Source organism: Drosophila suzukii, chromosome 3 (genome assembly GCF_043229965.1).
Source record: "Drosophila suzukii chromosome 3, CBGP_Dsuzu_IsoJpt1.0, whole genome shotgun sequence".
NCBI classification, from domain to species: domain Eukaryota; kingdom Metazoa; phylum Arthropoda; class Insecta; order Diptera; family Drosophilidae; genus Drosophila; species Drosophila suzukii.
Window position 1 is genome coordinate 86374893 of NC_092082.1, and position 27652 is coordinate 86402544.

The following is a 27652-nucleotide window of genomic DNA, read 5'->3' on the forward strand; positions in this document are numbered from 1 at the left end:
GTTCGCATCGGTCTTCGCTGGGCATCGCACCGTGAAACCTTCCGGGTCTTCAAAAATAGAAGTATAAGCAGTACGAACACCTATTGACACCTGGATATATAGTTTCTGTGTGCCCATGCAGAACGTCACGATTGTCGTACGATTATCGCACCATTCCCACGTCCGGTTGTCCAGCCTAATTAAAAATATCGTTTTTTGCGCACTGATAAACTCGGTGGCAACGCAAAAAAGGAAGTCTAGATAAAGTCTGAGAAACATATATTTGGACCGTAGCAGTACGATGCATAAAAGTGATCTCTGTGTGCTGATTGTGATCTCCTTGGCGTGGTCCTTTCGTTCAGGTTGGTACTTAAATCCAGAAAAATATGTTAAAGTCTATAAGAAAGACCTATTTCCCTATCTATAACTCTCGAAAACTAAATAATAGTTGCACTTTTATATGAGGTTAAATAATTGGTTGCACAATTACGTGTCCCATATATGCAATCGCCTTTTCAAAGGGTCTATGTAACCCCAGTTGAGTAGCAAACTACATAGTTAAGTTACCACTTGAACCCTCCTGGTGCTTCCTCGGGGCTATTTACCCACCCACTTTGAGTAAAAAATAACAAGTAGATTTTTAATTTAAAGTGGAATCTTGCCAATACGACAAGTGGATAATTATCTATAATTATTCAATATATTTCCAGGGAATTCTGTCTAGTTGCGAAGTAGATCGCAGTAATTCGAAAGTAGTAAGATAAGGACTAAATAAAAACAAAAACAGCGATCATTTTTGACTAACAAAAACAAGTAATATTAAGTTGTTATTCATTTACATTTTTATTGCGCAGATTAGAATTTTTAAAACATGTGTATAAGAAATAAAAATTATAATTTTTATAAGTTGAGTTCTCTGTACAGTCTTATTTTTTGTAATCACTTTTGATTCGACTGACTAAAACGTTGCCTTTCGCTCCTAACCTAACAAAACATAAATCAAAAACTTTTCAAAACGTTGATCTTCTGTAATATTGAGGTGTTGAATATCTCGTCTTAAGGTCTATAGATCACTAAACAATTCTTGGCCCAACCTACCCATTTACATCAAAACAACGCTCCATTGATCACTGATCAACAGGTTTGTCTTAAGAGCATCTTATAAGTGATCAGCGGACAACCTAAGAGTAGTTGAAGACAGCATCTCTGGGATCGCAAAGAGCCCCGATCCCAAGCAATTCCAACGCTCTTTATACATATATCTCTTCGACGGGATCGGTCGTTTTCTTGTCAGTTTGATAAGGCCACCTTGAGGCGGTGCAAAAACGAACACAATCGCAAAACCGCTCTCAGCTCTTGAATCAAAATCGCTGACAATTCGCTTAAATTTGCGAGCAAATTCTCTAAACGAATTCAGTTGAAAAAGGCGCGTTGTGCGAACCGGGCATCAACATTTTTTAGCGGTTTATTTTCAACAGAAAAAACAAATATAAATAAAAACTCAGCTAAACAAACCTCATGTAATTGAAATATTCAAACGTAAATGTAATGATCTTTTAACTAATTTTGGAAAGACGCATTGAGCACGTGCCAAGACACCTTGAAAAACCGCAAAAATAAATAAATAAAAAGCCAAACTGATAAGCCTGTATTTATCAGAGCGAGAAAACGCGTGCTAGCTAAAAAAAACGCGAAAACAGTATTTAATTAATTAACTTGCGCGATCAAGGGGGCGTGGCCATACGATCAACAAAAATTTTAATACCACTTGAGCTTTATTAATTGTCAACGTCAACAGAAACGTCTCTGCTTATTTGTACACCCAAAACAATAAGATGTTTTTCGGGCTAATTTTAAAAATAATATTTAATGAAAATAATTGCCGTCTATTTTTCGTTTATTTCTTATATTTTCTGCGAATTATTATAGGTTTTTTTAGTATTCGGTTTCTTAAAAAGTGATGATACAAAACGGATTTTCTGTGTATTTTTGTGCGTTTCACATTTGGCTCTCTTTGCATTTTTCGGTAAATTTGTTGTTGCCCGATATTTTTTCGGGCATTTCGGTTTTTTTCGGCTTTGTCGCGTTTTTGTGTGTCGCACGATTTTTAACCAGTTTCTTCAGTCTTCTCAGCCCGAAATAAGAAATGAGAAGAGAGCCCCAAAAAAAAGAAGAGAATTGGCCGGATCGTCTGTTTATTTTCTTTATTTTTTGGCTGGCACAGCGATTTTTCAATGTTTTTGCGTTGGTTCTTGCGTTTATTTTTACGTTGACGCTGGCTCTTTTGGCCATTTCTCTGATTAGATAATCTCTAGCGAAGATCCCACGCTTCCTGCTTAGATAATCTAGTACTCAGGGTCACCAAAAATCACCCCATTTCTCATGCCCCTTTTCCAATACAGTGTAAATACTTTGTAAGATCAAAGGAAAAAGTGTGAAGACAAAAATAAAATAAAAAAGAAGAAACTAAAACAAAAGAAGAGCAAAACGATAGACAAGTAAAAAAAACCATACCATGGCCATAGAGTCACGCTCTACGGGCACTGCAAGTGATACCTCAAAACCCGCCATAAAATCAACCATAAGTTCGAAATCTCCAGTGACACTCAGTAATCTCGGCGAGAAAAGGCGGGCCGAACAGCTGTTCCGCTGCGCCTGCGCCAATTTCAATCTACTGCTGCTGACTTTAATACTCGGATTTGGCAAATGCTGCACTGCCACGCCCACCCCACTCAGTCCGCCCTCAACGGACACGCCCACCGCCGCAGTTAGCCCACATAGTCCACAAACACTGGACGAGGGCGGATCGCTGAGCAAACTGATCGATGGCAAGGCCTTCATCAACATGGGCTTCAAGTTCCTGAACGTTTCCGGAAAGATTGGCACACCGCTCGGTATAGGTGAGATCCCAAGAATTGTGCATCAGGTGAGATGCAATTGAGAAGCCCAAAGAAAATATCTAGAAAACCAGAAAGAGAAGATGGGAAAAGGGGGTTTTGGGGGGCACTGAAAGTGTGAAGTTTGTTTTTAGCTTAGCATGTGCTAATTTTAGACCACAGACGACGGCGAGGTTGAAGTGGAAATTGAAGTTTGGATACCCTAGATAAGGGGATATATGTTATAGGAATTTCATATCTTTCAATTATATCTTTCTATGGAAAAATAAAGATCTTTGTGTGGTAAAAAAATATTGGCATTTTTAAAGAACAAGATTGTATTGGTAAAAATAGCTAAACTCAAGACTGCATAGTAATCCAAAACTAATCTAAAACTTGTTCAATAAATTGCGTGTTACAAAAATTATGGAACCCTTCAAACTAAAAACACGTGCCATGAATTTACAACCTAATCGCTTAACTATTATCAACAACGTTTAATGTCTATAGACAGTCAAATTTTGAATTATGAAGTAGTTACTTAATTTACAATCAAATCGGTAAGAATACTCAACCTGTGCTTATTAAAAATTAATTATGTTGATAATTTTTAAGAGTTTGGTTCCCCATCCACCGATGCCTGTTATTCAGCTGATTAAGCAATTACCCTCGTAATTCCAAACATAAATAATTTCAAACCCTTTAAACTTTAAAGGCAAATCAAACAATCTTGACGTATATGAGTCAATAATAAGATTTAATAATAAACGGCCTGTCAATATTGTTATTTAATATTTAATTTCATCACCGATGGTTTATAATCTGCACAATCTTTCCTTCAAGGGTATCATCCAAGTGTCGAGTCATTGAAAACGCTTTGCTCGCTTCACACATCATGCACTTGAAATGGGTTCGGTTTAAAAGATACAGATACAGACACCGATGCAGTTGCAGATACAGATACAAAAGTGCACTTGCCACTTGTTGCCACACACACTCGATTTGTGGATCCCCGGTTACAGTGGTATCGAAATAGTCGAAAATTGTTTATCAACTTCCGCATTGATTTCCGCCTGGCTGACCACTGTGTATCTAATGGTTTTTTAGATAAGAAAAGCTCTTCGTGTCTGGCTGTGACGTTTCTTGGGGATTGGGGTATTCCAATCATAAATCAAACTTTAAATCTAGCCACCTGCTTTGGCCAATAGGGATTTGCGTTTAGTGCCAGCCCTGAACTGGGGATTATCTTATCGGTCAATTTTACGATTTGTTTTTATGCATTTTTCGACCGCCGGGATTTCGCGATTCGGCGACAAGTGGGCAATCAAGGGCAGCCAGACAAAAGAATTTTCCTTCTATAAACTAAGAATTTATTGACTGATAAAGAGCTTTGCATTGTTAAATTAAGTCATTCAAATGATCTTCAAATGATATTGATGGGAACTGTAATAAATTTAATAAAAAGGATTGCTGTAACTTATTATTCAGTTTTTAAAAATCAGTATAACAATATAAAAACGTAGAAATATAGTCATTGTTTTTAAATAAATTTACCCAAATATTTTTAGATCGTTAATTTGTTCAGTATAACAATTTATAAAAGTATACATATACTCATTGTTTACAAATCCATTTACCCAAATATTTTTAGATCGTTGAATCTTTTTTAAGCTATTCGCTTTTTCGGAAATCAATCAACAAAATAGTCTTAAGTCTTAAAATATAACATTTACTTGCATTTTTGTACTTTGCTCTTGGGATTTTTGGACTTTGCTCAATATAAATTGAATTGTTGACAGAAGCAACATATCTTTTCTTAACCCGCTCAGAAAAAACAAGGAGCATTTTTCAGATATTTTTAAGAGGCAATTGACGTAGTCCAGAAAATCTGTGCCCCATCCAACTGCGATGTTTGGTTAAATATAAATATTTTTTGGTCGCCACAACATGTTGTGAACTAGGAAAATGCACATACATATAGACAGAGTCGAGCCCCTATTTTTCTATCGATTTGCGTTGTAACGAAGCCCATTATGGTTCATTATCTCTTTCTATCTCTGGGAGGCCCTCCATCCATCTCTCTCTATCTCTGCACAGATACAGCTGTTGAAAATTTTCTTCCGCTGATTTATTGCTAATTCCATTTGAATTTTCTCGCCCGAGAGTCGCTGTCGGATAAATTAACATATGCTTGATTTGACATATGCTTGTGCATATAAGTATCTACATATATGCCATGTTGCAAGGTCGTCGAAGAGAGACAGAACTTGATTTAATTTTTATTTGTGCGCCCCATTTCGCGTTAGATTTTAATTTATTCGCTGTGCCAACAGATTTCTCTAGCATATAAAACTAGTTTGTGCCAGAATCGATGGCAAACAATAACAATAACAAATTAATAGTGGGCGTGCTCATCTTAGAGAATGTTGATGCAGTTTAATTGTTTTGTTTGCATACAGTAAACATGTTTTGATTGATTCAACAATTCTAGCGAAACTACTGAAGCATTCTATGATGCACAAATCAATCATTCTATTGATCTCATCCCCCAGGAATCACGTGTTTTGTCCCTATCATTATAATATTCCATTCATTCTGGCAATTATCAGATAATCCATTAACCTTGATCTTAAGGCGATCGGGGTGCTCAGCTTATCAATGTTAGTACTTACAAATAAATAATTAATTAGTATTAAATCGGAAAAATGAGAGCAGTCTACTGATTGCTTTTTTTCCCAGCACTCAACACCTTGCTGAGCCAAAACATTCTTATCAATATATGCTCATTTTTTCACACAATTATGATTAGTTCTGTGTTTGGCTACTCTGACCATGAGATACTGCTTATCTGGTATTCATTTTACTTGCCTTTTTTTATAAAAATAGAATCGTATGATGATGATGACAATTTTTCGGGGGGCCAAGTGAAGTTTATTGGGTTAAGCCAACCGGATTGTGAGTGAACTTGTTTTTGCCTTAACCGATTAACAAAATCATTAGATATGCTAAGCAGTTTGCTTTCGATATCTCGCATTGCGTTCGAAGTTTCATCGAAGTTACCGACAGACAGTCTGATATTGAACTGGTTTTCCGATCCGTGGGGTGTGTCCGTCTCATTACGGAAACTCAGTAATCAATAACCGACTGGATCAATTAAGTCAGACTCAGAAACTCTAGAATGTGACAGGAAAACAATGGAACTTAATTGATAGGTGGCTGCAATGGTTCGGAAAAATATATAAATTGGTTAATTGATGGGTAAACTTTCCTCATGACAATACTAAGTCAATATTCAAGGATGCTTCAATTCATCTTCAGATCCTTCTTAAGACCCTTACCAATTTGCTGAAGTATCCTAAGCCGTTTTCAGGGTCACACAGTACAAATATTTTTGGTCATTCTTCTATTTACGCCCAAGGAACAGTATTATTATTTTTCCATTATCCTATTTAAAATCCTTCTCCCAGCCCCAAGCTAATATTTATTTTTGGACTTATTCATTCATACGAAAGCCGAACAAGGCAAAGGAACTCATTCATCGCCAGGCTTGACGTCATGTGGAATTTGCTTGAATGAAATTCCCTCATCTGCCCCATAAATGTATGCATGCATTGGCTGGAATTATATTTTGCCATTTTGTTGACTGTCATCGTACATAATTGAAAACAATTCCCGTCCAGCCAGGGCGGCGACTCGAAATCGAATTGATTTGACCTTATTGATTGACGGCTGGCAATCGGAAATATCCCTTTGTTTATTTTGACACACACGCACTCCATATTGCTGCGAACTTCAATTACAACAATTAGCAAGTTTATGCATATGGGAATGGAAATGGAAATGAAAATGGTTAAATATGGGGCTATTGAAATATGCAAACGTGTGATGGATCGCCCAAGGGATGGGGGTCATGTGAATGGGTCAAGTGAACAGCTGTCAACGGCAGGCGGGATGGCAAAACCCTTTTCAAAACGGTTCCACTTCAGGATTGCCTCCTCCTTTATTATCGCTTTTTCTGGCTCTCTGTTTGTTCAATGGCAATCTATTACATTCATTTTTTTATATGCCACATTTTGGTTTGGGTTCTTGCATAGGGAAAAATACAAAAAAAGTGACAAATATCAATTATATACATTTTTTTAAATATAAGAAATATTATTTTAACAAGGAAAATCTTTATAAATATATTGTTCCTTAGAGTTAGTTTATTATAACTTCAATATACACTAAGTTATATTTTTCTCTGAGTAAGACTGTTAACCTTCCAACAGCCAATTATTAATTTGATATATTATTTTAAAACAGAGACTTATTTATTGCAATACAAATCTTTATGGGTATATGATTTCACCTAGTAATTTTTGTTTAACTTTTATATCTATTGATTGATGTTTTCCTCTGTGTAAGACTGTTGACATTCCTGGGGGTTTTCGGCCTGTCTGATGGCTTGCTTTGTTTCGACTATATGTGTATTGCATATTTTCAAGGGCTCCTATGGTTGGGAATTTTAGGGGAGGAGTCGAAAAACTTTGTGATCCATTTTGTTTGAGGCTTTTCTGTTGATTAAAAGCCCCTTTCTCCTCCTCTCGTTTATCGTTTAGTATGCAAATTACTTGTCACACTCACACATATGTATGTCGGCAGGCGGATATATCTGTGTGTGTCTGCTGCTGATTGTTTTTGAAGTTTTTAGCCCTAATCAATTTGAGCTTTTGTTATTTTTCCTTTAATGAGAAAAGTTTGCTGTGAGCGAGTTGCCCCAAAGCCCGTAAGTCCCCTAACTCGGAGTCGTTATAATTAGCTTTAAGCGTTTGTTTGCCCATCTAAATCAGGGTCTGTTTATGTTGCAGGGCAATCTCTGGAGCCCAAGTGCGATGAGAAGCAGTTCCAGTGCCAGAGTGGCGACTGCATCCCCATTCGATTCGTTTGCGATGGCGATGCGGACTGCAAGGATCACAGCGATGAGCAGATTAAGGAGTGCAAGTTCATAGGTGAGTTGAACTATTAAGACCTCTGATTATCAGATAGAACACATGATTTTTTGAATAGCTACTCTAAAGTAATCACAGCTCATCCAGCTCTAATGGCACATTATATTAAATTCAATTTATTAATCTAGCAAATTAGACATAAATAATTGGCAATTGACAAATATACTAAATTCTTATGTACGACCCCATTTATAGTATCATATAACATGATTATATAGCATTAGAGAGCATTTATATGTTAATTTTTCATTTCAAATGGTATTTTAGCACATTAGCTTAAAAAGTAAACACTATATTTTTTTAAATAGCAACTTATATTAAGGATTTATTATACAATAAATTAGTTGATTAGTTATCTGAATAAGCTTTTGAAAAATATAATTTAAAGTAGAAATTGAGGATGCTAGTTAGCAAGTGAGTCTCTTAAAATCCCCACTTTTCAGTTGCATACTTTTAGGCCCTCGTTGTAACAGAACGTCCACAATGGCGTCCACATAATTAGGCACGGTCAGCAGTTGGTCAGCGGTGGCCATTTGTTGGTTTTCCTTTTGTTTGAATCAAAATCAAACCTGAAACTGCCCGAGTCGAAATGGAAACCGAAACTAGTTTGCAACACTTACGCATCGCAATTGTCGCTGACTGCTGACCAAAAACTGTGCCATGGCATTCCCTCGCCGCGAGTATCTTTGTATCTTTTTGTGACTGCAACGCACTTAGCATTTAGCATTTAGCTTGCAGCTGACTGCAACATGCGGCTCGGTTGCATCAGCAATTTTTTGCCGCTGTCTGCCCGCCCAGCTTTATCATTTTGCGTCGCACGAGACTTTTGCGACTTATGGCGGCCCGATGGGATCGTAAAAGGAAACTATGTGAGGTCGTCTGCTCTGGTTGGGCTTTATCACCCAACTTTAAGTAGTGCCAGACACCGAAAACTGAAAACAGACTACTGTAAAACTCAAAACGAGTGCATCCCATTTAGGGATTCTTGCGGCGCATAATGCAATTGCTTTATGTAACTCCCGGCTGGAGGGAAATTAATTCCCCTGCAGTGAAATTGATAATGAGCTGGGGAGGCTGGGATGGCATTTTTGTTGAACTTGGGGGAATTCGATAAGAGAGAGCTTGGATTTTCCAAAGAATGCTGACCGTAATTATGCTAAATGCCCATAAGCGGAACTGCATTATCTTAGTATATGTATGTTACTGCGACATTACGATACTTTTGTGGTGCAGCGTTAAATGTGTCAAGATTTTTAGTTGCAACATCATTAAATATGTGGGTGAATATGCAGAGATGAAACCAATTTATTTTTAATTTTTGATAAATATTTTATTTTAGGTGTTATCTACAAAAAAAAATTTTGTGATATGTTACAGAAAAATATGTTAAAGAAAATAGTATAAAAAAAATTAAATCAGGATTAAAAATTTAAATATAGAATAATAAGAATAAAGGGATAACTCCCCTTTAATAGGATTTTAATTTTTGATAAATATTTAATCTCAGGTATTTATGTCTTACCCACAAAATAATTGATTTTTCTTTATCGAACGAAAGAAAATTATAAAAAAAGGACCTATATTTATATATTGTATACCAAAACGTTACGCATCCTTGTTTGAGTCAGGATCCAATGACTCCTTTTATCGCACTCACAACAAATACGAAAGTGACTCCACTCATTCACTCACTTCAAATGCACTCATCCACCCAGAATTCCACTCAACTCAACTCAGATTTTTGCACTCGACTCGCTGACTTTGGCAAGCTTTCGATTTCTCGGCTGCTGCGGAGGCTGCAAACAACTTTGGGCGGAATTGTTTTTAAGGATAGCCGCTCTGCAACCAACCACTCAGTTGGCGGCGAACCTCTCAACCAAACGGATGTTGACGCGAAAAAGTGCTGAAAGGACTGCCTCCTAACTGAAGGAGAATTTGCATATATAATATATATATATATATATAGACAGACTCAAAGAAACGTGTGCGAAAGTGTGTGAGTGTGTGCCAAAAAAAAAACATAAAGCCGAGAAAGAACAAACAAATTACGCGAAATTTTAAAGGCTAATCGGACTGCCAGCAGACATAGACTGTCTTGCCAAGATTCGCTTTATCTCTGACAAAAGAAACGCCAGCAGCGGGACATGCAAATCCTGGGGGCCCACCAAGTTCCCCAAAGGATATGGCCAAGGAAGTCTCCGTTTCTCGACCCGTCCGGGCCAGACTTATCCTCAAAGTCAATCGGTGACAGTTGATGGGGTTGACTTCCCCCCAAAACAGCCGCCCTGCTGGCCATTTATCATTTAGTTGAACATTAAATGAGTTTCCGCCATATTTCCCCTTCTGACCCCAAAAATGGAATATGATGTTTACAATTTATATATACTATATATATATAGAAATTCTGTCTGTTTGTCCGCTGTGCTCGCAATGAACTTGAAACGAGCTGCTCGAGGGCAGTTTTTGTTTGCGGAAATTATGCAATCAATTTGTGCAAGTTGACTGGGGGCCCTCTTGAATATGTCACAAGAAGATATTCTTTGCAAATTGTGCTGTTTTGTTTGTCAATCATAAACGAGAATCTTGATTAACTTGAAGTACTCATCGCCTAATCTTCTACAGCTCCTTGAAAAATAAGGAAAATTCCTCGTGAAAGTCGCGGGAAAACTACAACAGAATGATTCGCATTTGGTGTTTACTCTTCGTTGCCAGTTTGCTGCACACTCAGAGCCACAGTTTTCGCGCTCTGGCCATAAACGGTATGCAAATAATTATGCTGATTGTTCCGTTTCCTGGGAATTTAATAGTCTAACCTACTATTTGAGAGAACAATACAATAAATTAAGTGAACCGTTTATTTATGGACATTTTGGAACTACCATAATCGGCGATATTTCCGCAATATTTACGTTTGTTTAGGAGAAAAATATAAACATTGGCGAAAAATAATTTATGCATATCATATATAATTCAAGCTTATTTGTGAATATGAGTACTGCGAAATAAACAAACAAAGAACTTTAAATATTTTATGCAACGCACCTTATTTATATTTTTCAAAACGTTTAATATAACATTAAAAAACTAACTTTCATTTTACCTACTGAACACTTTTAGTACTACCCAGATTTTGTTTTGTACGGTTTTCTAGAGTTTTTCAGGTCTTAAGTACTTACACTTTAAACCTCTGTAGTGTAGCTATAATGTCCTTTCATAAGTCTTGCCTAAGAGACCCAAAAAGTAAGCTTCAAACGCTGAAGAACACTCGGTTAAACTAGTCAAAGTTTGGGGCACAAAAGTTTTAACTATTATCAGGTCGAAAAGTTTTCGACACCTTTTAACTTAAATTAAACATGCCAAAATCCCAATCAGCTGGATTTACAAAAATCCCGGGTTTCCCCATGGAGTTTTCCGCATTTTCCACGGCCTGCAGCCCGTGTCCTTTATGCAGGATTCCGGCTATGCCTCGCATGCAACAGAATATTTTTGCAAGCGCCGCTTAACATTTGCATACAAATTGGCAGGAGGAGCGGAGTCTGAGCGGGAAAATACACGGAAACATCAACTGCCAAAGGCCAAAGTTTTTTAATCAACTGAAAAGCCGTTTAAACTTAGTTAAAAAAATAAATTATGCTGCAAAATGCTGCACGACAGCGCCAACTTTCATATTTATACCCGTTACTCGTAGAGTAAAAGGGTATACTAGATTCGTCGGAAAGTATGTAACAGGCAGAAGGAAGCGTTTCCGACCCCATAAAGTATATATATTCTTGATCAGGATCACTAGCCGAGTCGATCTAGCCATGTCCGTCTGTCCGTCTGTCCGTCTGTCCGTCTGTCCGTCTGTCCGTCTGTCCGTCTGTCCGTCTGTCCGTCTGTCCGTCTGTCCGTATGAACGCTGAGATCTCGGAAACTATGAGAGTTACAATACTGGGATTAGGCACGCAGATTCCTGAGATTCCTGCGCAGCGCAAGTTTGTTTCAGTAGAGTGCCACGCCCACTCTAACGCCCACAAACCGCCCAAAACTGTGGCTCCTACAGTTTTGATGCTAGAATAAAAATTTTAATTGAAATGTATTGTTCTCATCAATACCTATCGATTGACCCAAAAAAATGTTTGCCACGCCCACTCTAACGCCCATAAACCGCCCACAAACTTCAAAAAATCGTAAGTATGAACGCAGATATCTCGGAAACTATCAAAGATAGAGAATTGGGATTTCAGATTTAGATTCCGTAGCCTTGTACGCAGCGCAAGTTTATTACGCGAATATGCCACGCCCACCCTAACGCCCACAAATCGCGAAAAACTGTGGCGCCCACAGTTTTGATGCTAGACATACAAATTTAACTGAAATGTATTGTTCTCATCAATACCTATCGATTGACTTAAAAAAAAGTTTGCCACGCCCATTTAAACGCCCACAAACCGCGAAAACCTGTGACGCCCACAATTTGCATGCTAGATAAAAAATTTTAACTGAAATGTATTGGTGTCGTCAATACCTATCGATTGATCCAAAAATAAATTTGCCACGCCCACTCTAACGCCCATAACGCTTAAATCTGTCTACCGCCGGTAGGTGGCGAATTTTAATTTCGCTTTGCTGCTTGCATATCTCCATTTCCCTTTGCGTAACGGGTATCTGATAGTCGAGGTACTCGACTATAGCGTTCTTCCTTGTTTTATTTATGTTTATTTTTGTCGTTTTTTTCGGCAAGGGGGGTTTTTTGGGGGTTTGGGTTTGCATAAATTGCAATCAATGAAAGTTTTCGCTCTGCCATGTCAGACATGATACAAAAAGTGCTGTAATTTGATTTTTAATTGGAGGCAGAGGCGACATCAAATTTTAATACGCCTGGATCGCCGAATATTACCATTTTGTCCGCCGGGCACAATTCCCCGAAAATAATGTCGCATATTAGCAAAAACGAAACTGAAAAGAAAAATAACATAAAACCGAATCGACAATCATTGAACCAAAAGCTTGGCGTGGAAAATGTTTTCCACCTCCTGCACTTGTTTCCACTTTTTCTGTTTTTCTTTTTCATATATATTTTATTTTCGCCCGGGTCACACATGTGGCCAATTTTTATTGTTCACTGAATGTGTATTTATATTTGCCTCTTTCTGTTTTGCTTTTATTTTTTAACAAATATTGGCTCACATCAAAGTTTGTTTCCCTGCACACAAAAGAACACACACACACTCGCGTTTTTTTTCATGCCACATTTCATTCCAATTCATAAAAAGTTTAGAAAAGTAATCATATAAAATGTTATTGATATGGCCAGCACAGGCCTGACAAGCATAAAAATTGATTAAACTTTAGACAAGCAAACGTGTTTCTCTTGATTTGCATAATCAACAGCCATTTGGAATGCCACAGGGCATGTTTCGATATCATTTACACCAAAATGGTTTGAATTTTATTTTATGGAGGCTGTAAAAATAGTCCTAGAATTTGCCAAATGCCAGACGAAAATTCAAACAACCACTATAAGGCAAGGAAAATATCTAATTGCCAGGGCTTTTGGCCGAAAGTATGCAATAGAATTTTGGGACCAGCTTTTTCGGCAGTTTGAGCCGCCCAAAAAAGCTGCGTTTCATAGCAACAAGTCAGCGGATTCTAAAACCGACTAATCCGATTACAAGCCCTACACGTTTCCGCCATATATATATATATATATAGATATAGTATGCACACGCGAGGGGTATAAAAATGACACATTTTTGCTGCCCCTTGGAGTGGCATTGAAAAGCCATTGCAGCGCTCTTTTTGTTTGTTTTTGTGGGGTATTTTCCTTGCTCAGCACGTGCTCAAGTGCGTGTAAATAAATACATGTGTGTGTGTGTAAACTGGGCGGGAAAAGTGGGGGAGTGGCCACACATATACTCATAAACACGCGTAAACTTCCAAGGGGACCCCTATTTCCTCGGTGTTTGTTTGGCTTTTGTTTTTGATACGGGTCGCTAGCAGAGTTCAAAGCCAGGCAAGCATATATACATATGCGGTCAAAGTAAGACTATTTTTACCAAAAGGGAATTCTTATGATAATAAATATTTATACCCGTTACTCGTAGAGTAAAAGGGTATACTAGATTCGTCGGAAAGTATGTAACAGGCAGAAGGAAGCGTTTCCGACCCCATAAAGTATATATATTCTTGATCAGGATCACTAGCCGAGTCGATCTAGCCATGTCCGTCTGTCCGTCTGTCCGTCTGTCCGTCTGTCCGTCTGTCCGTCTGTCCGTCTGTCCGTCTGTCCGTCTGTCCGTCTGTCCGTCTGTCCGTCTGTCCGTATGAACGCTGAGATCTCGGAAACTATGAGAGTTACAATACTGGGATTAGGCACGCAGATTCCTGAGATTCCTGCGCAGCGCAAGTTTGTTTCAGTAGAGTGCCACGCCCACTCTAACGCCCACAAACCGCCCAAAACTGTGGCTCCTACAGTTTTGATGCTAGATAGAAAATTTTAACTGAAATGTAATGTTCTCATCAATACCTATCGATTGACCCAAAAAAAAATTTGCCACGCCCACTTTAACGCCCACAAACCGCAAAACCCTGTGACGCCCACAATTTTCATGCTAGATAAAAAATTTTAACTGAAATGTATTGGTCTCGTCAATACCTATCGATTGATCCAAAAAAAAATTTGCCACGCCCACTTTAACGCCCACAAACCGCAAAACCCTGTGACGCCCACAATTTTCATGCTAGATAAAAAATTTTAACTGAAATGTATTGGTCTCGTCAATACCTATCGATTGATCCAAAAAAAAATTTGCCACGCCCACTCTAACGCCCATAACGCTTAAGTCTGTATACCGCCGGTAGGTGGCGCATTTTAATCTCGCTTTGCTGCTTGCATATCTCCATTTAGCTGAGTAACGGGTATCTGATAGTCGAGGTACTCGACTATAGCGTTCTCCCTTGTTTTTATATCAATTATGCTTATTTTAAGAGCTCTAAGATTATAGAAGTTAATATAAGCTAATGAAAATTATATGTTTCTACATTGTCATTTTGAAAGTGAGTTATACATTTTCCAATTTAAATACTTAAAATATTTTATAGTATAGTATAAATTTAAGTTAGATAGTTAGACAGAGCACATAAACGTTACCTTTACTGTATCTCTTTTGAAAAATCACCCAAAAAGTGCACTAAAAGGTATCCCATTTTAGCTTGAGTAACTAAAAGTACCGCCAAATAAATCACTGCGGCGTTCCTAAGTCTATTTATTCCTCTGCAAAAACACTATAGCCATGATTTAACCCAACTTTCCTTGCCTTTTTGCAGAGGCCACTTGCTCGTCGGACCAATTTCGCTGCGGGAATGGCAACTGCATACCGAACAAATGGCGCTGCGATCAGGAGAGCGATTGTGCCGATGGCTCCGACGAAGCCAACGAGTTGTGCAGTAAGTATTTGGAATCCCCTTGGGGGGAATCCCCTTGGGAGGGTGGTCCATATAAACGGGGAACCCCCAACGAGCTAGCTAACCGATGACTATTTCGATTGTGTGTTTAGTGAACGCCTGTCCCAACAACGAGTTCAAATGCCAAACGGTCGACCAGTGCATTCCGCGCAGCTGGCTCTGCGATGGCAGCAACGATTGCCGCGACAAGTCCGATGAGGCCCACTGCAGTAAGCCCACTTCTACGTCCTTGCAATCGATACGAAACCAACAAGCCACCCACTGCCAAAAATACCACCCACTATGCGCCGTTTAATCGCTTTCACTAACCAACTAACTTGCCGCATAACTCATACGCACCCTTAATGGAGTGGCGCTTGCATAATTTTCGCAACAATTTTCCCCCCTTCTCGTGCTCACAAGTTTAATCAAGTCATTGAGAGTGAGAGTCCTGTGAGAGTCCTGGGGGCTGTATCTGTGTGTATCTGTGTGTGTGTACTGCTCACTTGTGTGTGTTCTGTATTGTGTACTCACTCCTGCGGCCCTTGACAACAAGTATACGACGCGTTGTCGCTGGCGCCCGGCAACATCGCATGAAATTCGCTTAATGCCCGCCCACTGAAAAGGGCCGCTGCCACCGAATCCCTGCCGTTGTCAGGGCTTAAGTACAGTCGAACTTCCATAAAAAGAACGTGATGGGATCCTTTGAAAAGTAGAAGTACCATTCATAAAAATAAGTTTAAAAATTATGTTTTTCTTATGGATACTTTGCTTTAAGATCCTTTAAAATTCAAGTATTAGGAACATATAAAAATGGTTTGGTATATTTTGATTTAGGAACTAAAAAACATTAAATATAAATATCTAATTAGAAGAAAAAGTTCCCAAACATAGAACTTATAGAACCTATAGATCTTATAGAACATATAGAACTTATAGAACTTATAGAACTTATAGTACTTACAGAACTTATAGAACTTATAGAACTTATAGAACTTATAGAACTTATAGAACTTATAGAACTTATAGAACTTATAGAACTTATATAACTTATAGAACTTATAGAACTTATAGAACTTATAGAACTTATAGATCTTATAGATCTTCTAAAACTTATAGAATTTGTAAAAGTTATAGAAGTTCGACTGTACAGAAGGGTGTCGGAGCATAAAATCAGTTTGCTACTTTAGTGACATCGAACCCGAAGACTAGTCCCAAGGCTAACCGAATATTTGGCCATATTTCTCCCTTTAAGATGTTAGGGTTGGGATAAATGAATTTATTGTTATGTCTCCAGCGGTTATGCATGGCGTATGCGTAATGCATTGAGAGTAATGACAGCTAAAACACGATGCTTTCTCCCTACTTTCTCCTTTCACCCAATTTAATAAATGCTGCACATCGATTTTGATATGGATAGGAGCCCGCACCTGTTCACCGGATGAATACGCCTGCAAGAGCGGCGAGGGGCAGTGTGTTCCTTTGGCCTGGATGTGCGACCAGAGCAAGGACTGCAGCGATGGCTCCGATGAGCACAACTGCAGTAAGGATAAGCCATCAATTTTTTTTTTTTATTTTAAAAACATTCTGTAGAGAATTTCTTTGAAAACATTTATCAAATTCGTTTTTGTTTGTTTTTGGTTAAAAGTAATTTCTACAAAGACATTTAGTTTATCTATGCATTTGCCCTACAATCTTTACAATATACTATTAAAAATACCATTTATCTATGAAAACATTTCTCAGAGATGCAAATAACTTGCAGTTCTTTCTCATTTGCCTACGCCTGCAGCTTAAATCTACCTATTTATTTACTTTTTATTCAACTTCAGTTCAGATAAATGGCTCGAGTTCTGGTTGAGCTTCCCCTGGGTGTACAAATACTATTTAATTTTCCATCGTCTGTAGCAACATTCCGCAACCAACTGGCTTCCGAGCTTGCCCCATTCACCCACTGAAACTAAACCCCATTGCTAACTTATTCCAACTATTGAGGCAACCGCACTTCATTTGGCTTTTGGTTTTTAGTTGCCTGCCATTGGAGCTTTCAGCTTGCTGTGCGGCCAGGATTCCGATGACCCCGAGTGGAATCCGAAGTGTGCGGATAATCATTTCTTTATTTCTTCGCAGTGCTTAAAACTCGGAAAACGGAAAAATAACATTGCAGTTGTATATTTGATTTGTGCATGTTTTTGTTTTCTCTTTGTTTGGAAGTTCAATTAAAAGGTTCTGCATCATTTCGAAGGCAATTTTAATATTTACTCATGCATTTCTGTAAGGCGCACACTCTTTTTACATTCAAGGTATATTTTTCATACATTTTTGATTTAAAAATGCAGCATATCTCAAGGTTTACCATCATTTGGAAATCCATGCTTATATTTACCCATGAAAATTTCACATTCAAGATGTATAATTCTTTTTCAAGAACTGCAGCATGGCTTATCATCATTTGAAAATCCATTTTATTATTTACCCATGAAAATCTATGTACCACACAACCTTTTAACATTCAACATATGTTTTCATACATTTTTTTAAAGAACTGCAACATATTTCACCTTTACTCCAATCCTGACTCCATTTTCACCCCTCTGATAGAGTAACCTCCTTTCAGTTCATTTGGCTTTGGTTTCTATTGTTTGCCCACTATTTGTTGCAACTCCTGAATATTCCTGATAAATTCACAGACCAGACCTGTCGCGCCGACGAGTTCACCTGCGGCAATGGGCGATGCATCCAGAAGCGGTGGAAGTGCGACCACGACGACGACTGTGGCGACGGATCGGATGAGAAGGAGTGCCCGGTGGTGCCCTGCGACTCCGTGGCGGAGCACACCTGCACCAATGGAGCCTGCATCGCCAAGCGGTGGGTCTGCGACGGCGATCCGGACTGCTCCGATGGCTCCGATGAGCGGGTGAGTGAATAATGCCAGCCATAAATTTCCATTCCTTACCCCAGGCCCCCGGAGAAGAAGCTATCCACCCGTTTTTTTGGGCCCTCGCCTAAGCCACATGAATTATGGCCAACTTGGGCATAACTCAGCGCCCTGCCAGCTTTGGCAGCTTTTGTTGTCAACGCATGGCACGCATAAAATTGCATTTTTGCATGCTTAGGGGGTGCATAATTTCCCCTGTGTTCGGGGGCACTTGCCCCCCTCTGCATTCTTCTCTGCAGCAAAAAGTTTCCCAAACTGAGGGCAGAAAACTTTGTCTACTCCCTCAGCCTAACCCTCGTTTTACTTTGCACCTTACAACCCACCGAAAAAATTCCTAAAATTTTAGCCGTTTAAAGTTAAGGTTCATCTTGAATCCAAAACTTAGATGTGTATGTCGAAAAAATGTCATTCTCGGGGGAATATATTTTAAAATACCTGAATTTTTAGGGAATTCCATAAAAATATTGGTATGTCTTTAGGACAAACATTTAAATTTTCCAGCACCGCTTTCCGCTCAGATAAATTGTAGTATTTTTTAAATTAAAATGTAGAAAGTGCTAGAAATAGGCAGTCAATGCTAATTTTTTTAGCTTTGAGCCCTTTGTATTTCCTTTTTATATCTGTGCCTTAAAAATCTCTAAAAATCATCGCTGGAAATTTAAAAAAAATTTAAGAAGTCTATTTTATTTTTTAAACTTTTTTCCATTTCGATTTCCCCTCTAGTCCTGTGCGAATGTGACCAAGACGACCACGCCTTGCTTGCCGCACGAGTACCAGTGCAAGGACCGCATCACCTGCCTCCATCACAGCTGGCTCTGCGATGGTGACCGCGACTGTCCCGACGGCGATGACGAGCACACAGCCAACTGCAAGAACGTGACCTGCCGGGCGGATCAGTTCCAGTGCGGCGATCGCAGCTGCATTCCGGGTCATCTCACCTGCAACGGGGACAAGGATTGCGCCGATGGCAGTGACGAGCGGGATTGTGGACTTAGCCTGAGTTTGGGAGTGACCCATGGGTCATGCAACACCACCAGTGAATTCGACTGTGGAGGAGGTCAATGTATTCCCCTCTCGAAGGTCTGCGATAAGCGGAAGGATTGTCCGGATGGCGAGGATGAGCCCGCTGGCAAGTGCGGGATTAACGAGTGTGCCTCCAAGAACGGAGGATGCATGCACCAGTGCGTGGATCTGAAGGTGGGTCACCACTGCCAGTGCCACGAGGGCTACACCTTATCCTCGGATAAGAGAAACTGCCAGGACATCAACGAATGCGATGTCCCCGGAAGGTGCTCCCAAATCTGCATCAACGAAATCGGAGGCTTCAAGTGCGAGTGCGAGGCGGGCTATATGAGGGATCCCAAGAATCACACCAGGTGCAAGGCCAGCGAAGGACATGCCTCGCTGCTCCTGGCCAGGCGTCATGATATCCGGAAGATAGCCCTCGACCACATGGAAATGACTTCCATAGTGAATAGTACAAAGGCAGCCACTGCCCTGGACTTTGTCTTCCGCACGGGGATGATCTTCTGGAGCGATGTTACCACGCAGAGTATCTACAAGGCTCCCATTGATGAGGGTAATGAGAAGACGGTGGTGCTGACCAAATCCTCAGTGACCTCGGATGGCCTGGCTGTGGACTGGATCTACAACCACGTCTACTACACAGACACCCACAAGTGCACCATCGAACTGACCAATTTCGAGGGCACCATGGGCAAGGTCCTGGTGGAGGACTCGCTGGACATTCCGCGCTCTATTGCCCTGGACCCCATCGAGGGTTGGATGTACTGGTCGGATTGGGGCGCCTCTCCCCGCATCGAAAGAGCGGGAATGGATGGCTCCCACCGCACCACCATCATAAGCTATGATGTCAAGTGGCCCAATGGTATTACCTTGGATCTGGTGCGGAAGCGCATCTACTGGGTGGACGGAAAACTCAACGTCATCTCATCGGCGAACTACGACGGCTCCCAGAGGAGCCAGGTTCTCTACTCCGGCGAGTACCTGCGTCATCCCTTCTCCATCACTACCTTCGAGGATTACGTCTACTGGACCGACTGGGACAAACAGGCGGTGTTCAAGGCCAACAAGTTCACCGGAGAGGATGTAGAGCCCGTCACAGCAATGCATATGGTAAGCACAATACCATGACTTCATCACTTACCTCATTACTTTATAAAATTTCCCATTACATTCTAAGTACTTTAAATATTCCACTAGCTTAATTTTATAGAAGAATCCATTATAGTTATTTAAAAATTGTTATTTACATTCTTTGTAGCTCCAGCATCCGATGGTAGTCCACGTATACCATCCGTACCGCCAACCGGATGGCGTGAATCACTGCCAGTCGGTGAATGGCCACTGTTCTCATCTCTGCCTGCCAGCTCCCAGGATCAATGACCGGAGTCCTCGTATTTCCTGCGCCTGTCCCACGGGTCTGAAGCTGATGGCCGATGGCCTCATGTGTGTCGAAGATCGTAAGTAATCAAACAATACCCCTAGCTTTTAAGCCGTTTGCTTTTGATTTAACCTGCAGCATGGCTTGAAATTTTTGATTTTAATGCTTATACTAATAAATCCCCAAAACCCGATTCCCCAATCCGGCATGACTTGCATCCGCATGTAGCTCTTTATGTGGCTCCAGTCACGAAACCCCCACGAGCCCGCAAAACGAAACCCAGACCGAAATCCCCGCGACGACGACTGCCCACGGGTGTCCAAGTGGGTCATGCTGACATTCGGATCGGGATTAACGAAGATCTCCAGCTGAGCACCAGGCTGCCACTGTTGGCCACGACTTTCGGTAGGCCTGACAACCCTGTTCTGTGTTTTGTCGCGTCCTGTGTGGGTCCACCCTAATGGGGTACCCATATTTTGTGTTGTCATCATATGTTCTGGAATGTCGGCTAAGAAACCATTCCCTGTTGTCTCGGTTAAAAGTGTTCTTATTATAGTTTATGTCAAACAAGTACCCCGTAAAAATTAAGGTCTTCCCATAAAAAAACTTATCTTGGAGGTGTATTTCTTATATTCGTACTGTCTCTATGAACATTTTCCATCTCATTGCTCTGTTATATTTGTTGTTGCCCCCTTTAGTCAATTTACTCATGGGTTCCCTGCTGACTTTATTTTTGGCATGCCAATTATTCAAACATGTCCAATTCCCCTCGAATCAAGAACACATTAACCCCATCCTGTCATTCAAAGCTCCAATTTTTAACTGACATAAAGGAAGCGAAGAAAACTTCATCAGCAGGACGTCCTCACAAATTTTGATTAATAAGTCCCGAGGGGTGCTTCGATAGTTATCCTTTCGGATGGGTTGACAGCCCGGCGACTTCCGCTCAATTTATAAGTTCGACGTCTTTCTCTGGCACTCTTTCTTATCCACACTCACGCAATGTTTATAAACACTTTGGTGAGATTCAGATTCAGATTTATTGCAAGCGTATTAATCAAACTGCTCGCCAGGATCCGCACTCAACCAAAGCCCCCTTTTGCAGCACCCAATCCGCAACATTTGCTTTGTCATGGCCCACATTAATCATCATCAGGAGTTCGGGAAGGGTAAACCCGTACCCATACACAATACCCCATACCCTATAACCCATATATCCTTGACAGTTTCATAAATGCCATCGCAGTTGAGCCACTTGCATCGCCCTCAACCGCAAGTAGGCAGGCGATGGGCCAACACTGCAATTGAAACCTCTGGGGGGAACCCATCATCCCCCCAACCCCTATATCATCCCACAATCCCCAGCCGCAAAGTATGAGGTTAATATCGAAGGGATGGGGAGGGGCGGAGGGCTTTGTCTGTCGTTCCCACTGGAGTGTTTGCTTTAAAGTGCGGCTCAACTTAATGTTGATAACTTTTAGTGTTTCGGCTAGAAGAAGTCCTCCCTCGACGCCTGACAAAAATCCCATTAAATGCGCTGCGTTAACGATGTCATTAGGTTGGCATTGCCATTGCCATTTGCCATTTCCATTCCCAATCTAAATCGGCGGCAGGCCGCTTCTCTCCCATAAAAGTTAGCGCCATCAAAGGCGCGAGCGCGTTTAAGTGTTTATTTGCGCCTAAATGCGCACTTTGAGCGATTTGATTGAAAATTCCTCCGCATCTCCGGCGGCCAAAGGCAGGGGCGGAGTTTTAGGGGGCTCTAAGCCGCTTGGATTTTGATGTTGATTCCCTCTTTCGCTTTGCTCTTTTATTGCTATGATTTCCGTTTTCTTTTTATACACTTTCTCCTTTTGTTTATCATCGCCAAAGGTGGGGTGGTGTTTAAGCCGCTTTATTGTGCCGGAAAAAGAACATCCTTAAAGGGGTAAAAGAAGATTTACATCACCATGGTATTTTGAAGTCTGTTGCATTCAACACATTTTAGAATTATATAGTAACTAGCCACAAACCACAAACTCATAAAGGTATCCCACTTCAAAATCAGGATCCAATTACTCAAGTTATGTAATCTAGAAGTGCAATTTTGGGGTCTAATGCGGAAATCCACTAGAAATGTTGAAAAACCGAACATGAAAATGGGCTAAGATTTTGACCCTCGATTTAAGAAACAATTTTAACGTAAATTTTTAGAGAATTCATCCACCAACTCATAGAGGTATCCCACGTCTAAATCGGGTTGCAATAACTCAAGTTATAGAGCTTAGAAGTTCAGTTTTGGGGTCTGATACTGAAATCCATTGCAAATACGGAAAAACCGAACATGAAAATGGGTTAAAATTTGGACCCACTTTTAAATAAAAAATTTGAATGTAGATGATTAGATAATTCCACCATCAACTCATAGAGGTATCCCACGTCTAAATGGGGTTCCAATAACTCAAGTTATGGAGTTAAGAAGTCCAGCTTTGGGGTCTGATACTGAAATCCGTCGGAAATACGGAAAAACCGAACATGAAAATGGGTTAAAATTTGGACCCACTTTTAAATAAAAAATTTGAATGTAGATGATTAGATAATTCCACCACCAACTCATAGAGATATGCCACGTCTAAATCGGGATCCAATTACTCAAGTTATGGAGTCTAGAAGTGCAGTTTTGAGGTCTGATACTAAAATCCATTGGAAATACGGAAAAACCGAACATGAAAATGGGTCAAAATTTGGACACTCTTTTAAATGAAACATTTGAATGTAGATGATTAGATAATTCCACCACCAACTTATAGAGGTATCCCACGTCTAAATCGGGTTCCAATAACTCAAGTTATGGAGTTTAGAAGTCCAGCTTTGGGGTTTGATACTGAAATCCATTGGAAATACGGAAAAACCGAACATGAAAATGGGTCAAAATTTTGACACTCTTTTAAATGAAACATTTGAATTTAGATGATTAGATAATTCCACCACCAACTTATAGAGGTATCCCACGTCTAAATCGGGTTCCAATAACTCAAGTTATGGAGTTTAGAAGTCCAGCTTTGGGGTCTGATACTGAAATCCATTGGAATTACGGAAAAACCGAACATGAAAATGGGTTAAAATTTGGACACTCTTTTAAATAAAAATTTTGAATGTAGATTATTAGATAATTCCACCACCAACTCATAGAGGTATCCCACGTCTAAATCGGGTTCCAATAACTGAAGTTATGAAGTTTAAAAGTCCAGCTTTGGGGTCTGATACTGAGATCCATTGGAAATACAGAAAAACCGAACATGAAAATGGGTCAAAATTTGGACCCTCTTTAAAATAAAAAATTTGAATGTAGATGATTAGATAATTCCACCACCAACTCATAGAGGTATCCCACGTCTAAATCGGGATCCAATTACTGAAGTATGGAGTCTAGACGTGTAGTTTTGATGTCTGATTCTGAAATCCATCGGAAATACGGAAAAACCGAACATGAAAATGGGTTAAAATTTCGACACTCTTTTAAATGAAAAATTTGAATGTAGATGATTAGATAATTCCACCACCAACTCATAGAGGTATCCCAAGTCTAAATCGGGTTCCAATTACTCAAGTTATGGAGTTTAGAAGTCCAACTTTGGGGTCTGATACTGAAATCCATTGGAAATACGGAAAAACCGAACATGAAAATAGGTTAAAATTTGGACACTGTTTTCAATAAAAAATTTGAATGTAGATGATTAGATAATTCCACCACCAACTCATAGAGGTATCCCACGACTAAATCGGGTTCCAATAACTGAAGTTATGGAGTTTAAAAGTCCAGCTTTGGGGTCTGATACTGAAATCCATTGGAAATACGGAAAAACCGAACATGAAAATGGGTTAAAATTTCGACACTCTTTTAAATGAAAAATTTGAATGTAGATGATTAGATAATTCCACCACCAACTCATAGAGGTATCCCAAGTCTAAATCGGGTTCCAATTACTCAAGTTATGGAGTTTAGAAGTCCAACTTTGGGGTCTGATACTGAAATCCATTGGAAATACGGAAAAACCGAACATGAAAATGGGTCAAAATTTGGACACTCTTTTAAATGAAACATTTTAATGTAGATAATTAGATAATTCCACCACCAACTCATAGAGGTATCCCACGTCTAAATCGGGTTCCAATAACTCAAGTTATGGAGTTTAGAAGTCCAGCTTTGGGGTCTGATACTGAAATCCATTGGAAATACGGAAAAACCGAACATGAAAATAGGTCAAAATTTGGACACACTTTTAAATGAAACATTTGAATGTAGATGATTAGATAATTCTACCACCAACTCATAGAGGTATCCCACGTCTAAATCGGGATCCAATTACTCAAGTTATGGAGTCTAGAAGTGCAGTTTTGAGGTCTGATACTGAAATCCATCGGAAATACGGAAAAACAGAACATGAAAATGGGTTAAATTTTGGACCCTCTTTTAAATAAAAAATTTGAATGTAGATGATTAGATAATTCCACCACCAACTCATAGAGGTATCCCACGTCTAAATCGGGTTCCAATAACTCAACTTATGGAGCTTAGAAGTCCAGCTTTGGGGTCTCATACTGAAATCCATTGGAAATACGGAAAAACCGAGCATGAAAATGGGTTAAAATTTGGACCCTCTTTTAAATGAAAAATTTGAATGTAGATGATTAGATAATTCCACCACCAACTCATAGAGGTATCCCACGTCTAAATCGGGTTCCAATAACTCAAGTTATGGAGTTTAAAAAAAATCATACACTATAATAAAAAGTTTAAAATGTAAATTTTTGTTGTAAATGCTAGTTGGATACATTTTATTTATATTTTTTTTGAGTATGTTGTTACATGTTTTATAACTATTTTTTAAGCCACATTTTATGTTTGTTAGTGAAATACATTACCTAAATTAACACTGGATTCCTACATATGTCCCATTAATGTATACCCAAATGCGCTTATTTGTTTACTGTGTTTGCTCGTTGCTTCCACGTTTTGTATTGAAAACTTTTCTGATTTCGATCCAATTTTTGTCCGCAGTTGCCGACCAGCGTCCAGTGAAGAACCAGACCCAAATCGAAAAGACCACAACGCCCAGTGAGCAGCCGGATTCCGGCTTTATTGCGCTGGTGGTCATAGCCAGTCTCAGTGGATTGGCAGTCCTGCTTTCGGTGGTAAGTTGGGAGTGGCAAAATAGGGTGAAACTGGGGGAAAACTAATCAATTTATCTGGGCATTGACAGCTCCTGCTCATTGGCTACCGCTACTGCAGCAAACGACGCATCAACTCGATGAACTTTGAGAATCCCATCTACCGCAAAACCACCACCACAGAGGATCATTTCAGTCTCCGGAAAAACCTACCGGCACGGATTTACGATCACACCAGTGTCATGGATGAGGAGGTGGGTTATAGTACTTATTACTTACTTAACTATAGGTTTTTAAAAGCTAAATAATAGTAGTTTTTCCCTTAAAAAATCATGAAACCATATTGTTTTTAATGTTTATAATAATGATATATTATTTAAAATTGTATCTTTCAGTACTCCCCCGTCATAGGCATATCCTCGTATTAGATTGATTCCTTTGGAATCGTGTGAGATGTGAATTGGATGATTCTTTCGCTTGGTCGCTGGACAAATTGAATGACCAAAGCTAACTCGAGACCCGCGGCAGAAAAACACACGCCTGAAGACTGAGCAACTCTGTGTATTGTGTAAATTAATTATTTTAAATTTTAAAATTTTAAGGCACGGCAAGGACGACGGGTCACCTTGGGGCGCATCCTCAAAGGATGCTGTACAAAATACTATGTCGCAGAGTTCTATCACAAAAAAAAACAAAAAATAAAATTACAGTAACGAGAAACGTAAAACACAAAAATGAGATGTTTAAGTGAAATCTAATTGCTAATTATAAATTACATAGTTCCAAACTGTATATAGCTGTAAGTGTGCATTATTTTTAAATGAAGCAAATTAACATTACTATACGTAAACATGACAAAAGGATCATAATGCTTATGGTCGGTCTACTATTAGAGAGAGTTGAGAAATTATATTTCTGTTGTCGAGGAGCAGAATCGTTTTATTATATTACCATTATTACTACATACGAATTAGCCTTTTGTTAACTGTATTTGTTAAGTGTACATACATATGTATATGTTTCCCCACTAAAAAAATATGAAGAATAATAAACTCAGAATATACTTATGTGTAGCATACTCATGTGGTCTTTATTATGTGTGGCTTGGTGGGTGGTAAATCTTTAAATCTTACTTATTGATTTGTAACTTTCTTTTTAGATTGAACAAAAAAGTTGTTTAATATGCACATTTTTATAAAGTTTCTACACAGAGAGAAAATTCAAGTACATTGTTCTTGAAATGAAAACATTCGTTATTGAGAACCGCGTAAGTACATGTTGGTATCAAAGTTCTCAATATAAGAACGAAATGGTGAGAAAGTAACAGATAAATTGAGTTTATTTAACAAATTTCTGATAGGTATACCCTTTAGCGAAATGAAAAAATGGTTCTTCAAAAATGTCGATCTAATTTTAAGAACATTTTCAACTCAGATGAGAACGTTACACATGCGAAACTTGTAACATTTTGGTCAATTTGTAGGTACAAAAGTGTACGTGCTTAAAATGCACATATTTATATTCCAATTTCCTTTACTGCGAGAGGAATTTTTATGATGAATCCGCTTACAAAGATTGTGGAATTATATTACAGTGATTTGTTGCCACTTAGACTTGCTAAAAGCTCTTAAACGTTTTTGGGATTCTAATTTAAACGGCAAAGTAGTTGTTCTAACTTCCTTAGCAGTTTTATTTTGAATTTGTAAGATTTCAGAATCCTCTTTGACATGGGAAATACAATTATCAGTGTTCTCTTCGTGTATTTGGATATTCGTTTCCAAAGCAATTGATCAATTGGAGAGGCAGGTGTATCTGAACAAAAAATCCCATTATTGTTTTCAATCAAAGCCTTGACTATTTGACCCATGTCAACAAACAATTTATACCT

General features: G+C 39.2%; 1 protein-coding gene across 13 annotated transcripts; it reads left to right on the top strand.

Moving 5' to 3' along the window:
- LpR1 (Lipophorin receptor 1) lies at positions 1-26842 on the top strand. Of its 13 annotated transcripts, XM_036818601.3 has the most exons (13): positions 1371-1524; positions 2382-2879; positions 7706-7846; positions 15155-15274; positions 15385-15501; positions 16692-16814; positions 17962-18188; positions 18933-20345; positions 20494-20692; positions 20842-21018; positions 25655-25788; positions 25857-26018; positions 26160-26842. In XM_036818601.3, the coding sequence occupies exons 2-13, from the start codon at positions 2495-2497 to the stop codon at positions 26190-26192; spliced, it is 3231 nt and encodes a 1076-aa protein (XP_036674496.3). In that variant the 5' UTR covers positions 1371-1524; positions 2382-2494; the 3' UTR covers positions 26193-26842. The 13 variants fall into 13 exon arrangements, with proteins under 13 accessions (XP_036674491.3, XP_036674494.3, XP_036674487.3 ...); XM_036818592.3 differs by lacking the exon at positions 15385-15501 and having other exon boundaries at positions 1361-1499; XM_036818590.3 differs by lacking the exon at positions 15385-15501.
- The last annotated feature ends 810 nt before the right edge of the window (positions 26843-27652 follow it).